General features: G+C 35.9%; 1 protein-coding gene across 4 annotated transcripts in view; it reads left to right on the top strand.

Moving 5' to 3' along the window:
- The window catches only part of SLC25A12 (solute carrier family 25 member 12), a 206,338-nt gene that overhangs the window by 151,575 nt on the left and 39,486 nt on the right, over positions 1-15,277 (top strand). For all 4 annotated transcript variants that reach the window (XM_025460184.3, XM_025460180.2, XM_025460181.3 and 1 more), the window contains 4 exons: positions 6,877-7,023; positions 9,175-9,313; positions 10,181-10,274; positions 12,001-12,085. In XM_025460184.3, the coding sequence (XP_025315969.1) occupies positions 6,877-7,023; positions 9,175-9,313; positions 10,181-10,274; positions 12,001-12,085 (465 nt within the window). The remainder of the gene's footprint in view (positions 1-6,876; positions 7,024-9,174; positions 9,314-10,180; positions 10,275-12,000; positions 12,086-15,277) is intronic.

The following is a 15,277-nucleotide window of genomic DNA, read 5'->3' as shown; positions in this document are numbered from 1 at the left end:
AGGCAGGCACCAAACCGCTGCGCCACCCAGGGATCCCTATTTTATTTTTTATAAGTCTAGGGTATTGTTTCTCTTCATGAGCATGATCACAGTTTGAAAACTTTATCGGTCTAGGTATTTGTAGAACCTAGTGCTTTTTTTTTTTTTAAAGATTTTATTTATTTGAAACAGAGTGAATGAGCATGAGTTGGGGGGAGGGGCAGAGTGAGAAGCAGACTCCCCTGCTGAGCAGAGAGCCCAACAGGGGACTTGATCCCAGGATCATGACCTGGGGCTGAAGGCAGCCTCTTAACCCACCTAGGTGCCCCCCGAGTGCTTGTTCAAACACTTGCACAGTTAGTGCTGCTTACCTGACTGACATTGTAAAGTGCTCAAACTGGAAAAGTTGAAAATATTATTTATTTGAGAGATATTTATTTAAAAAAGAAAATGACCCCTGAAACTAATACTACACTATATGTGAACAAACTTGAGTTTAAATAAAATCTTGAGGGACGCCTGGGTGGCTCAGTGGTTGAGTGTCTGCCTTTGGCTCAGATTGTAATTTGCATCCCACATAGGGCCTCCTGCCGGGAGCCTGCTTCTCCCTCTGCCTGTGTCTCTGCCTCTCTCTATGTGTCTCTCATGAATAAATAAATAAAATAAAAAATAAATAAAATCTTGAAAGAAAAAAAATAAGAAAAAGGAAATGTTCTTCCAACTTGTATTTTTTAAGATTTCTCCAAAGATGGTTTGCTCTTGTCTTTGATTCCCTTGCATTTACTGAATATATTTTACAATATCTAATTCTACCCTGATATATTAACTATATTACATAAACCTTAGAACTTTAGATATGAAGCTTCCTTTTTTCCCTTTGTTTTTTGCTTCTCATTTGAATCCTTTATGTTAATTTTTAAACTTTTTATTTTGAAAGACTTCAAATATATTTAAAAATAGAAGAGTTTAATGAACTTCCGTGTACCCATCAACCATCTTACCAGTTAGTAACTGTTGGCCACTCTTATTTTTGTCTATATTCTATTTTTGTCTGTATTCCACTATGCTCCTTCCTGGATCATTTGGAAGCCAATCCCGTACATTCTATAGTTTCATCTATGATTTTCACTGTGTATCTTTAAAAGATACATAGGAGTTCTCTAATTGTTAACCTAAAAAAAAAATAAAATAAAATCTATTCTTCTAGCATTATTCTTGCAATGAGAATTCTGCTTTAATATAAAGGTCCACATTTTCTCAGTACTGAGTGTCATTAATAAGACTTTATTATGTCCATGGTTGCCACTGGATATTTCTGAGAGGCTGTGACCTATATATGAAGAAGACAAAGAAATGACAAAAACCATGAAAAAGGAGTGAAGGAAAACATATATAAGATAGAGAGTGGACCTGTGTCGTGTCTGTTTCTGATGCTGCTTAGGAATATCCTTTCTGTAGGGAATTCTTTCAATCACATTATAAGGTTGAAATGAAGACCTAACATTCCTGCTTCATTTGAAAGGTGATATGGTTAGTACAGAGGTGATAGGAAGATGGAGTGAGTAGGGAGAATGAAGAAAGTGGAAGAGGACAGAATTCACAAATATGTGGAGATTATACAACATACACCTGAATAGTTAATGGATCTTAGAATAAATCAAAAGAAAAGTAAAAAAAATCTTGAGACAAATGAAAATGAAAGCACAACATACCAAAATGTATGTGATGCAGCAAAAGCAATTCTAAGAGGGAAGTTTATAGTAATTAACTCACACATTAAGAAAAAATAAAGAGCTCAACCTTCCTTTACATCTCAAGGAACTAGAAGGAGAAGAATAAACCAAAGCCAAAGTCAGCAGAAAAAAGAAAATAACAAAAGTCAAAGCAGAAATAAATGACATATAATGACAAGGGAGACAGTAGAAAAGATCAATGAAACTAAGAGCTGTATTTTTTTTTAAGCTAAACAAAATTGACAAATGTTTAGCTAGACTGGGGAAAAAGGACTTAGAAATAGACATTACAATTGATAACAGAAATACTAAGGATCATAAGAAACCACTGTGAACATTTATATGCCAACAAATGAGATAACCTAACAGAAATAGATAAATTTCTAAAAACATACACCCTACCAATTCTGAATCATGAAGAAATTTTAAAAAATATAAACAGACCAATTATTAGTAAAGAGATTAAATCAGTAGTTAAAAACTTCCCCACAAAGAAAAGTATAGGACCTGATGGCTTCCCTGGTAATACTACCAAACATCTAAAGAAGAGTTAATACCAATGTTTCTCAAACTTCCAAAAAATAGAAGAGGAGGGTATACTTCTTCCAAATGCACTTTACAAGACCAGTGTTAATCCTGATGAGGACACTTCAAGAAAAGAAAATTACAGGTCAGTATTCCTGATGAAGATATACACAAAGAGCCTCAACAAAATATTAGTAAACTGAATTTAATAGTACATTAAAAGGAGCTTACATCATGAACTGTGGTATTTATTTGCTGGAATGCAAGGATGATTCATCATATGCACATCATTAAATGTGATACACTACATTAACAAGATGGAGAATAAAAATCATGATCTCACTAGATTGTAAATGTAAAAGCATTTACATTACATTTACAATTACATTTTACAAAATTCAGTATCCTTTCATGATAAAAATGTTTAGAAAATTAGGTATAGATGGAACATACTTCAACATCATAAAGGCAAATTATGACAAGCCCATAGCTCACATTATGCTCAACAGTGAAAAGCTGAATGTTTTTGCTCTACGATCAGGAAAAGACAGGGGTGCCAACTCTTACCACTTTTATTCAAAAAAGTACTGCCAAGTTTTAGCCAGAGCAATTAGTCAAGAAAAAGAAATAAAAGACATCCAGATTAGGAGGGAAGAAATAAAATTGTCCCTTTTTGCAGATGACATGATATTATATATAGAAAACCCTAAAAGACTATACATTCTCCTCCTGCTCCACACACACACCAAAAACTATTAGAACTAATAAATGACTTCAGGAAAGTTTCAGAGTACAAAATCAATATACAAAGACAATTGCATTTATGTACATTGACAATGAACTGTTGGAAAGAGAAATTAAGAAAACAGTCCTATTTGTAGAACATCAAAAAGAATCAAGGGCAGCCCCGGTGGCTTAGCGGTTTAGCGCCGCCTACAGCCCAGGGCGTGATCCTGGAGACCCTGGATCGAGTCCCACGTTGCTCTCTGTATGATGCCTGCTTCTCCCTCTGCCTGTATCTCTGCCTCTCTCTCTGTCTATGAATAAATAAATAAAATCTTTAAAAAAAAAAAAAGAATCAAATACCTATGAATAAATTTAACCAAGAAAGTAGAAAATCTGGTCACTAAAAACTGTAAGACATTGATGAAAAAAGATGAAGACACAAATGGAAAAATAATTGAGTCCACTTATTTGAAGAATTAATATTGTTAAAATGTCCATATTACCCAAAGCGACCTATGGATTCAACACAGTCACTATCAAAATTCCAATGGCACTTTTCACAGAAATAGAAAACAGTCCTAAGATTTGTATGGAACCACAAAAGACCCCAAATAGTCAAAGCAATTTTGAGAAGAACGAAGCTGGAGACAACACACTTTCTGAGTTCAAACTATATTATGAAGTATAGTACTCAAAACAGCAGTGTTGTCAAAAACAAACATATAGATCAATGGAACAAAATAGCCCAGAAATAAACCTATGCATATATGGTTAATTTCTGACAAAAGAGTTAAGAATATACAATGGAGGAAGGGTAGTATTTTCAATAAAAAGTGTTGGGAAAGCTGGATCCACGTGCAAAAGAATGAACTCAGATCTTATGTCATACATGAAAGCAACTCAAAATGATTAAAAACTTGAGCGTAGGACCTGAAACTTTAAACTCTTAGGAGAAAGTGGGTAAGCTTCTTGACTTCAGTCTTGGCAATGATTTTTTGAACTTGACACCAAAAGCAAAGGCAGAAAAGCAAAAATAAATAAGTAGGACCACACCAATGTGAAAAACTTCATGGTAAAGAAATCCATCAACAAAATGAAAAGGCCAGCCATTTGCAAACCACATATCTAATAAGGGATTAATAGCCAAAATATAGGAGGAACTTTTACAACTCAGTAACGTACATACATACATAAAATGTACATACATACATACATAACGCACATACATACATAAAAATAAAAATGGGCAAGGGACTTGAATGATTTTTTCCAAAATGTACAAAGAAATCCTTCGAACAATAATTAAAAATGGGCAAGGGACCTGAATAGACATTTTCCCAAAGAAGGCATACAAATAGCTAGGAGGTATATGAGAAGTTGCTCAACCTCACTAATCACCAGGGAAATGCAAATTAAAACCACAAGATGTTACTTCATATTTGTTAGGATGCCATCAAAAAGACCAGAGACAACACATGCTGGCAAGGATGTGGAGAAAAGGGAACCCTTGTACATTGTTGGTGGGAATGTAAACTGGTACAGCCACTATGGAAAACAGTATGGAGGTTCATGAAGAAATTAAAAATAGAACCACCTTATGATCCAGCAATCCCACTTCTGGGTATGTATCCAAAGGAAACAAAAATCACTATTTCAAAGAGATAGTTGTACTCTCATGTTTATTGTAGCACTATCACAATAGCCAAGGTATAGAAACCTTAGTGTTCATTAGCAGATGAGTGGATAAAGGAAATGTGTATGGGTGTGCGCACACACACACACACGATTATTATTCATTCTAAAAAAAGGAAGTCCTGTCATGTGTGGTAACTTAGATGAATTTGGAAGGTATTATACTAAGTGAAATAAATCAGAGAAAGCCATATTACAAAGTATCACTTCTATGTAGAATCTTTAAAAAAAAGTTGGACACATAGAAACACAAGGTAAGGGCAGCTCCGGTGGCCCAGCGGTTTAGCGCCACCTTCAGCTTGGGGTGTGATCCTGGAGACCCAGGATCGAGTCCCACGTCGGGCTCCCTGCATGGAGTCTGCTTCTCCCTCTGCCTGTGTCTCTCTGCCTCTGTCTGTCTGTCATTAATAAATAAATAATTAAAAAAAAAAAAAAAGAAACACAAGGTAGGATTGTGGTTACCAGAGGCTGGATTGGGGGTGGAGTGGTAGTGAGAGAAAGCAGGAGAAGCTGGAAAAAGGGTACAAACTTTCAATTATAACAAGTAAGGTCTGAGGATGTACTGTGTATCATGGTGACTATGGTTAATAATGCTGTATTTTATAATTGAAAAAAATTTTAAAGATTTTGTTTATTTTAGAGAAAGCATGGGGCAGAGGGAGAAGAGAGTCTTAGACTCTTTGCTCAGAGCAGAGCCAGATGCAGGGCTCAATCTCAGCACCCAGAGATCACAACCTGAGCCTAAATCAAGAGTTGGACGCTTGGGGCATCTGGGTGACTCAGTGGTTGGGCATCTGCCTTTGGCTCAGTTCATGATCCTGGGGTCCTGGGATTGAGTCCCACATTGGGTTCCCCATGGGGAGCCTGCTTCTCCCTCTGTCTCTGTCTCTGCCTTTCTCTCTGTGTCTCTCGTGAATAAATAAATAAAATCTTAAAAAAAAAAAAGTTGGATGTTTGACTATATACCCCCCGGCACCCCCGTATGATTGAAATTTACTAAGAGTGGAACTTGAGTGTTCTCATACAAAAAGGTAATAACTACTATGTGAGGTGATGGATGTGTTACTTAATCTTTCCCAGTGTGTCCCATGTTGCACACTTTATGATTTTGTTAATTTTATCTTGATAGAGTTGAAATTTTAAAAAAGAAGGGGAAGAGAAAACTTTGTTATATCATGCTGGGTGTTTATTTGTACTCTTTGTCTTTCATATTTACCAGTTGAGTTTCAGTTTTTCCACTCCTGTTGCTCTTTTCAAGAAAATCCAAATAGTTAAATTTTTGATGATAGATGTTAAAGAGTTTAGATGTTTTCCTCAGTGTTATAGTTTGATTTTTTTAAAGTTACAACTATTGAAAGATTTAGTAGTAGATTTAGATTTGATATACTTGTCTCTAGCCTGCCAACCTGCTAAGAAAAAATATTTTAAAAACTTGCTTTGTTTGAGAAAGAGATTATGAGCAAATGTATTGCTTCTTTTAGAGGAGGAGGCGGGCACTTTCTTGCGTGTGAATTTTGTTGTGGTCAAAGAATGCATTCCTCAGATTTCATTTGAGCACCCACATGTAGAAAAGCTATCCCTTAAAAGAAAATAAGAATTAAGTTTTAAATAACATTAAATATTACAGCTGACATCTAGAGCATATTGAACATAGCTTGCCTTTTTTTTTTTTTTTTTTTAAGATTTTATTTATTCATGAGAGACACAGAGAGAGAGGTGGAGACACAGACAGAGGGAGAAGCAGTTTCCCTACAGGGAGCCCAATGCGGGACTCAATCCCAGGACACCAGAATTGTGACCTGCGCCCAAGGCAGACGCTCAACCGTTGAGCTGCCCAGGCATCCTGAATCTAAACTTTTAATTCAGAAATTACTCTTGGATAAAAATGCCTTCAAGCAGAAGAGAATACATTTTAAAAATTAAGAACTGTTTTCAGTGCTGGAAACTTTTCAAGTAAATAAAGGGTTTTTTTTTTTCTCCTCCCTTTTTCCTTATTTCCATGCTGTGCTTTGTTCTTCCTGATGAATACTGTGTAGTACATTTTAAGGAAAACATGTTCCTTTTAAGAGAAATCAAAAAGTTTTAATTGTAAATTCAGAGCTGTGCAGTGTTCATTTCTATAGTAAGTGCACTTATGGGAAGAATATCTGTCCTTTTCAAAAAATGCAGTTGCAATGTGCTTTGACCAATCTAATGTCCTGTTTCTAACTTCTCTCTCCAGGAGCTACAATTGGAACATGCAAGACAAGCCTTTGCACTGAAAGACAAAAGCAAAAGTGGTGTGATTTCCGGTCTGGATTTCAGTGACATCATGGTTACCATTCGATCTCACATGCTTACTCCCTTTGTGGAGGAGAACTTAGTTTCAGTAAGTAGAAAGCAAGTATCTCATTTTCTGTTTCCTTAAAAATTTTGAACTGTTGGGTCCTGGCTTGCCTCCTTGGACCCATCTGACTCTCAACTATTCTAACTTTATGTTTGGATGTAGAAGGTAAACAGGTTTGTGTAAGGGAAGTGGGGGTGATGGTGAATAGTCTTTCCCCTTATCATAGCTGTTTCAGAGCCACCGTCTTGCTGTCCTATATTTTCAAATTATTTATTTCCATTTACAGAGTCCAACTAAAGAAAACAGGGTTTATAGACAAGGGTGTATAATTACCTTTTCCCAGTGGGCAGGACCTTGCCCAGACATTACTGCCTTCACCTTGGCCTCTTTCCATCCCACTAGGCTCCCAAAGCCTTGCTATAAAGATGGCTCCTTCCTTTGTTGCCTGCAGGGTGCTGTTTGCTAGAGGAATCATCACTGGCCTCTACACTGTTTTAATAACCATGGCCGTGGCAGAAGGTATGGAGGAAATATGTGGGCATCAGCCTCTGTGGCTCCCTCCTCTCTCTGCCCCTTCACCTGTGCATTCAGTCTGCATGGACCAGACGGTTTTTTTTTTTTTTTTTTTTGTTCTGTCAAACTGCTAATCTCTACAAAGTAATCATCTGGACCAATAGCAAACTGATGTCATTCACTTCCTCACAAAGAGTGGTGAAACTTTCCTCACTTACCAGTTTTCTTGTTCATGCATTGTACTTATGTATAAGTTTTTGATTGCTGCTTGTTTTCAATGGAGGGAAGCCAATGAGTGCTTTTGTTGTTTCAGCTGAAGATCATTATCCCTGATTTAGACTGGGGTAGAAAGATCAACTTCTGTTCTTTTTCTTCAGTGAATTTGAACATGGAGCATGTCACTTTGTCCTACACATTTCACCTCCTTGACACCCATCTCCCACTCCCTGAACCCTTACCTCATACCCCAGCCAAAAAATGAGAGAAGGAAGGAAAGAAAAGTGGGGAGGGACTGAAAGAAAATCCTGGAGAAAAGGACTCACTCAGTGCCTTGGAGTGAGGGAACCCATTTAATCTTTTCCAATTGGCTTACGTAGACTTATAGCTTCAGTTTACCAAATGGCATTTCAGTCCCTGAAGGAATGTATTAAATAATTTGAGTTCTGCTTTTGGGTCACTGGCATCCAAATTCAGGCTAATATACATTCATCTATATTTGGGTTAAGGCATGTGTGTGAGGGATGGGTGCATTTGCCCATCATTACCTACACTATTCTTAGTGGACCTTTATGATTAAGGTCATGCTGGTATTTCCATAAGTATTTCTTTGAGTTTTTAATAGAGAATGTTTTCAATCATATGGGTTCCTCTGACTCCTGGCTTAGAATTTAGGCTTTTAAAAACTATGAAAAAAATTCTCTTTTGAATTTATATCCAGCTGGTGGAAGAGGGAGAACTTATCTCCTCACCCTACCAGGGTAATGAAGGCCACATTGCCCCTCATTACTCCCCAGGCATGAGAAAGCCTCTTCTGCCCTATTCCACTAAAGATGTACTTTATGGTGAATGAATCCTCCCTAGATTTCTCTACATTTTTTGGAGTTTTTGATAGTTGTATCTTTGACGATGCAGATTCAGAGCCCAGCACAGAAGTTAAATATCTTAATTATAACAGTGGCCTTAAAAAAAAAAAAAAAAGATAAGGAGAGTTGCTACAGTGAAATAGTCTTATAATGTAAAGTTTTTTGTGTATGTATATAAGAATAAAAACGAGTTTAAAAAATACTCCTTATGTTGTACACTGATGTTTGAATTATCCTGGACTAGCAAGAGTTCCATAGTTGAGGATCTGGAAAATCCTGTTTAAATAACCATTGTTTTTGATCTGTGATAATTGTATTTGTTGTTTCTGACCTTATAGGTAGATGAACCATGAAGTCCAACTTCCAGATGTTGCTTTCTTCCTTAAAACCTAAATTACATAGACCTCCCTGAGGGCGTGAAATGCACTGAGTGTTTCAGTACGATACTTTCTCTATATTTATGGACTGGTTGTTAATCACTTTAATAATGAAGACTCCTTTGGATCTTCTTTTGAGAAAAGTGTAGTGTGTCTTTAAACATGTTTTTTTCTTTTTGTTTTCATTTGCTTTTTAAACTTCTCGTGTTGTCATTTCCTAGGCAGCTGGAGGAAGTATCTCACATCAGGTTAGCTTCTCCTACTTCAATGCATTTAACTCCTTACTGAATAACATGGAGCTTGTCCGTAAGATATATAGCACTCTAGCTGGCACAAGGAAAGATGTTGAAGTCACAAAGGGTAAGAGTTTAAAAATACATATTGATTTCGATCTACATTTTCACTTTTCTTTTTTTTTTTTTTTAAATATTTTATTTATTTATTCATGAGAGATACACACACACACACAGAGAGAGAGAGAGAGAGAGAGGCAGAGAGAGAAGCAGGCTCCATGCAGGGAGCCTGACATGGGACTCGATCCTGGGTCTCCAGGATCACACCCTGGGCTGTAGGCTGCGCTAAACTGCTGAGCCACCAGGGCTTCCCTTCACTTTTCTTTGTCTAGGGCATGAAGTTGATCTAAGTTTACTGCTCTGAAGCCGGATCTAGAAAATATGTTGTTATATGTGCATGCTTCACTTGAGCCATAATGGTCTCCAAAAATCCAGGTGGAATTAATGGGATGCTGGGGTCAGGAATGGAAAAGTGGCTTTGACGGTTTTGAAAAGAACCTTGGCCCAATCTGTCAAACTGGTCAGTGGCAGTGTGGCAGCAGCTTGTATGTTCTAAGAAAGAGTTGCCACAGAAAGATGGGCACACTTACTCTTTTTGCTATATTGTAACAGGGTGTTTTAGGTGATTGGAGAATAACTAGTTCTTTTTTATCTTGTAACGGTGGAGATCAAAGCAAATATACAAGATAAGAGAGAGGATTCTGAAGAGACTGTTTTATCTTTGAAATTAAAGTATCTGTTTTTGCTGTTTGTGATGTTAACATTTTATCTTTTGCCAACTTTCAGAATTTCATAGTTGAAATTAAGTATTTAAATTCAGTTTTAGATTTTTAAAATAATACTAAGATGTCTTTAGCTTTCAGATTATGGTTGGTTAAAGTAGAAGCATATGAAGAATCTGCTAAGATTTTTAAATACTTTCTTTTTCTTTTAGAGGAATTTGCCCAGAGTGCCATACGCTATGGACAGGTCACTCCACTAGAAATTGATATCCTCTACCAACTTGCCGACTTATATAATGCTACAGGGTAACTATTCTAATAATTCTTTATGATATTTATTTTAGGACAGTTAGTTTAACACGTGAAGCAGGGGTATGCTTTCTGTTCATTTTAACAGTAGTTAATTCAGTCTGCAAATTCCAAGAGAGATAGGCAATATGAGTAACAAGGAAGGAGGGAGAGACAGAGGAAAACAGACTTTTAGGTTGGGGAGATGGATAGAGGGAAAGGGAGAGAGAGCAAGAGGAGGAGAGGGAAGAGATGGAGAAAGGGAGGTAAAAGGAAAGAGCAAGGGCTTAAGGGGCCTGAGAGAGGGAAATGGAGGAAGGAAGAAAATAGTGAGTCAGGGAGTAAGAAGAAAGAGAAGGATGGGAAAAATGGATTTCAACTGTACTGGATTAAATGTAAGATACTTGTGAAAATTTGCCTAAATTTATCAAATAAACTGAACTACATGTTCAGGAGCCTTATCTTTTTGGTTCATTGTAAATGGTCATTTTACTGAATGGTAAATGTCATTTTGTGTTGGAGGGTATCATTTTCGTGAAATACGCCTGTGACATTATTATCATAGTTAGCATCATGGACAAGCTCAGAGTTTTATGCCTCCATTTTATACATTAAAAAAACAAAGCATATTGAGAGTTTTTAATTTGCAAAGTTCTTTTGCAAATCGAAAAGAAAAACCTTTATCTCTGGCAGGGTTTGTGTAATGAGGACTTATGCTTTATTAAGTGGTAAGATTTTTTAGATGCCTTTAGTAGTTAAGTATAGGAATACCTGGACCTGAGGACTAGTAGAAGCTGAGTATACATGGGTGATTTTTAAAAAAAATTTTTAAAGATTTTATTTATTAGCTTGCGAGAGAGAGAGCATGCACAAGCAGAGGGGGAAGGACAGAGGGAGAGGAAGAAGCAGACTCCTCACTGAGCAGGAAGTCCGATGCAGGGCTCAATCCCAGGACCCCAGGATCATGACTTGAGCTGAAGGTAGACACTTAACCAACTGAGCCCCCCAAACCCCCCACACCTGGGTGATTTATTGCCTTCATGCTACATAATGAATTGTTGGGCTGGAGGTGACACTAAACGTACCAGCCTATCTTTCGTGACTGACATGAAGTATCAGGCCATGTCTCATCCATGTAGAATTCATATTTTTAGTAAAGATTCTGAGCCTTCCTTCATGAAAAAAACAGTTTCAAAAAAGTGCTTCTCAAAACTGGGTCTGAAGTGATCTACCTTGTTCATGGAATGTATTGATTTTTAAATAATTTTTTTGAAAACAGTAATGCATGTTTTGAAACTTGGAGTTTAAAAAGAGGGTGCTGTAAAAACTCTCTTCTACCTTTTGTGCCTTTCTTTAAAGACCACCAATATTGATCACTTTTGTGTGTTTATCCTTCTCAAAGTACTTTGTGCCTGTGCATTAAATATGTACACTAAAGTGATATGGTTAGTATGTATTAACTGTCAAAGTCGATACTTCCGGTAAAAATTAGTTTTTTATTTTTATTATCTATCATAGAGTATTATTAACTTTGTGCACTCTACATATTTTTTTCTGAGGTCTTTGCTTTCTGTTGTGGGAACTTGGGCCTTTATTTATCTTCATGATCTGTGTGAATAGGGAAAAAGTACTTTTAAAGCACAGTTCTTTTCTCCGATCCTTTTTTTTTTTTCTGAAGAAATATGATCTTGGTATGAGAGTGTTGGTGTCTAACAATTTTCCTTTCTCCTATTTTTGCCTGAAGGCGCTTGACTTTGGCAGATATTGAGAGAATAGCACCGTTGGCTGAGGGGGCCTTACCTTACAACTTGGCAGAGCTCCAGAGACAGGTAGGAGGTAGAACCACCTTCAGAAATGCTGGAATCCTATGTACATGACAGCTTAGAGCTTCTGAATGCTATGAAAATTAAAGACTACTTTCCAGAAAGAAGCTCTACTTAGCTCACAGATTACCTTTATAGAACTGTTACCCCTGCCCTCATGAAGTATTTTTATGGGGGACTAAATTTATGTTTTTTGTTTTTTTAATTTTAGCTATTAAGATAAGGAAAATAAGAGAGCAAACATACATGGGCTTGACTTCCTTCTCCCTAGAACTAGCAGTCTTTGCCTTTCATTTGTATAGTGACATTTAAATATTAGTGTTAAGTTCCTTTTGAATCATTAGGCTGATATTTATAGGGTTTTTAAAATACAAAACATTCTTCTAATGAAGTAAATCTTTCACTGAGATTGTGTTTTATAGATTATAACACAGGAACACTATGTAATTAATGAACCAGAAAGAAAACTTTGACTATTATTGCATTTTTAATAAAATATTATCATTTTTTCTTAAAGAGTGATTTAAACAGTAGCTTCTGAGTCCCACAAAGTTAATACAGTCTCATTTCTGATTTCAAAAATACTATTTTAATGGGAAAATAAACCCCATGATACTTTGTGGAAGAGTAGAATGGAAAAAAAAATTATAGAATGGAACTGGTTTTGGGTTTTTTTTAAGTCTTGTTTTAAATTGAAACTCTTAACTTCTGTAAGACTTGGAGGAAGCTTCATTTGTAGTGATGGTCACATGGCTTTGTGTGTGGAGGAGGGTTAGGAGGGCTACTGCCTGTCCTCCTGTTATTTCCCTGCTCTACTAGATGAGGTCTATGTCCCACATGATTCCTTAGGGGACTATGGTGCCCTAGGAGACATTGAAAGGGTTTGGGCAGACAGGAAAAAGACCAGAAATAAGGAGAGAGGAAAACTAAATAGGCATGCCACAGAAAGACCCCAACTCTTTTTTTTTCTTCATTGCTGCCACAGATGAATAGCTACATGTGCTAGTGAAAGATCAGGCATGTGAGTGTGGTTCACTCTGGGAAATTTTGGTAGGAAATTTTCTTCTACTTGAGCTCCATGGAATGATTCTGCCTCTGAAGCTAATTAGAATTTCCAGTTCTACTTTACATAATAAACAAGTACTTTTTAGTCAGATAAGTAGATTGAAGATAGAAAATATTGCTTTTATATCTACATTTTATGTTAATACTTTCTTTTCCTGGAATGGAATAAAGCTCCCTGTAGATTAAAATATATCTATAACCCATTACAGTTTAGCTTCCTTAAAAAAAAAGCAAAAAAATTCTTACCTGCTGTCATCAAAGTATATTTCCCCTGTATGTTCTCAGATCCTTTAAAAAATAGATTTATTCCAACTCATTGATTTATAAAATATAATAAAATTATTAAATCATCGAGGCATTGAAATATTTAAAGAGCACAGTGAATTTAATTTTGCATTTTGTAGTGTACAGTTATAAAAATTTGCTTTGAAATAAAATATATATTTCAAAAGGAGATTTTTTCAGTGTTAATATGTTTACTAACATAGCTTAAAATATTACTGACTATATTTCCTATGCTGTACTTTTCATCTCTGTGATGTATTTATTTTTATAACCGGAAGTTTGTACTGCTTAATCCCCTTTATCTATTTTTGCCCATCCCCCCACCTTTCCTCTGGCAACCACTATATACAACAGCCAAGATATGGAAGTAACCCAAGTGTCCATCAGTAGATGAATGGATAAGAAAGATGTGGTATGTATACACACATGCTCACACGCACACACACACACACACACACACACACACGAATATTATTCAGCCATAAAAAAAGAGTGAGATCTTGCCATTTGTGTCACCATGGATGGACCTAGAGAGTATTATGCTAAGTGAAATAAGTTAGTAAAAAAAAAAAAAAAAAAAAAAACAAGTTAAAAGACAAATACCATTTGATTCTCTTACATGTGGTATCTAAAAGACAAAACAAAAAACCTATAGACCCTTAAATCTTGTTTTGTAAGGCGAAGAATATTGAATTCAAATCTAGGTGTGATTTGCAGGCAAAGAATTTTGTTTTATTTTCTCTATGCTTATTTTGCCATTCCAATAATACATTTCAGTAGATATTAAAATCTAGCCTTTTTCTTCTCCCCTTGTATGTTCAGTATAAAAATGATTGGGTTTTCCTTCCTTTTCTTCTCTCCATTAATAGTGTGCTATTTTGAAGGGGGCAGTTCTCTTTTTTGGGTTGGCATAAAAACCTGAAGTAGCTTGGTTTGGGCAGGTAGTTTGACTTGTTCACGGGCATGATCTCGCCTTACCTAATTCTCATTTATAGAATGAGGTACATTCAATAACAAAAGCGCAAGAACTTTCTATTATCCAAATGAGGTCTCAAGTCATTTCCTATCATTCACATATACTTAGGGAGCAGATTAAAAATCAGTCGAGATCCTCAACTCTTATTTTGCTTTGAAAAACACTTAATTAATCTTGTTAAATATCACTTTCATGATCATAATCATAACCTTAAGGGAAAGAGTGCCTTTTCCTTTGGCCCATTTGCTCACGGTAGGCGATCTTCTTCTTAGTGCTGAGTATTTTTCTTTCAGCCTAAATGCTAAAAATTCAGTACACAGTCATTAACAGGGATGACAGCTACAGTAGCATTCTACTTATGAATATTCATGAAGTGAAATCCATAGCATTAATTAAATTAATTTACATACCTGAATACAAGTGAACCATAAGTTACAGGGCTAAGTTTAAAAAAACCTTCTTACTGACCATATATTGTACTTTATTACTATTATTTTAAAATATATTGTACTTTAAAAAAATTCTGTTTAATAAGGGCAGAGACCAAAAGGCATTTAGGTGTTTTGTATTAGTAGAGATGTTCTTAGCTAAGAATTAAAGTGCACTATAATCTTCCAGTTTTCATAGGATTTTGTAGGAATGAAAGGACGGTAAAGAAAATATATGTCGTTGAACATAGGAGAGACTTTCCATATCAAAATTAGTGGTTACTTGATTCTAATCGGGGATCATAGCCCTTTTATTTTATGAATTTATTTATATATATATATTTATTTTATGAATTTAATTCAGCATTTTTTGTAAGGAATATGGTTGAAAATAATAATCTATGAGAATGAGGCTTATTTTCACAGTTTTGTGATTGAGAAACT

The sequence above is a fragment of the Canis lupus genome, chromosome 36 (assembly GCF_003254725.2).
Source record: "Canis lupus dingo isolate Sandy chromosome 36, ASM325472v2, whole genome shotgun sequence".
Taxonomy (NCBI): domain Eukaryota; kingdom Metazoa; phylum Chordata; class Mammalia; order Carnivora; family Canidae; genus Canis; species Canis lupus.
The sequence above is the reverse complement of the archived record's forward strand: the minus strand, read 5'-3'. Positions and strand labels throughout refer to the sequence as shown.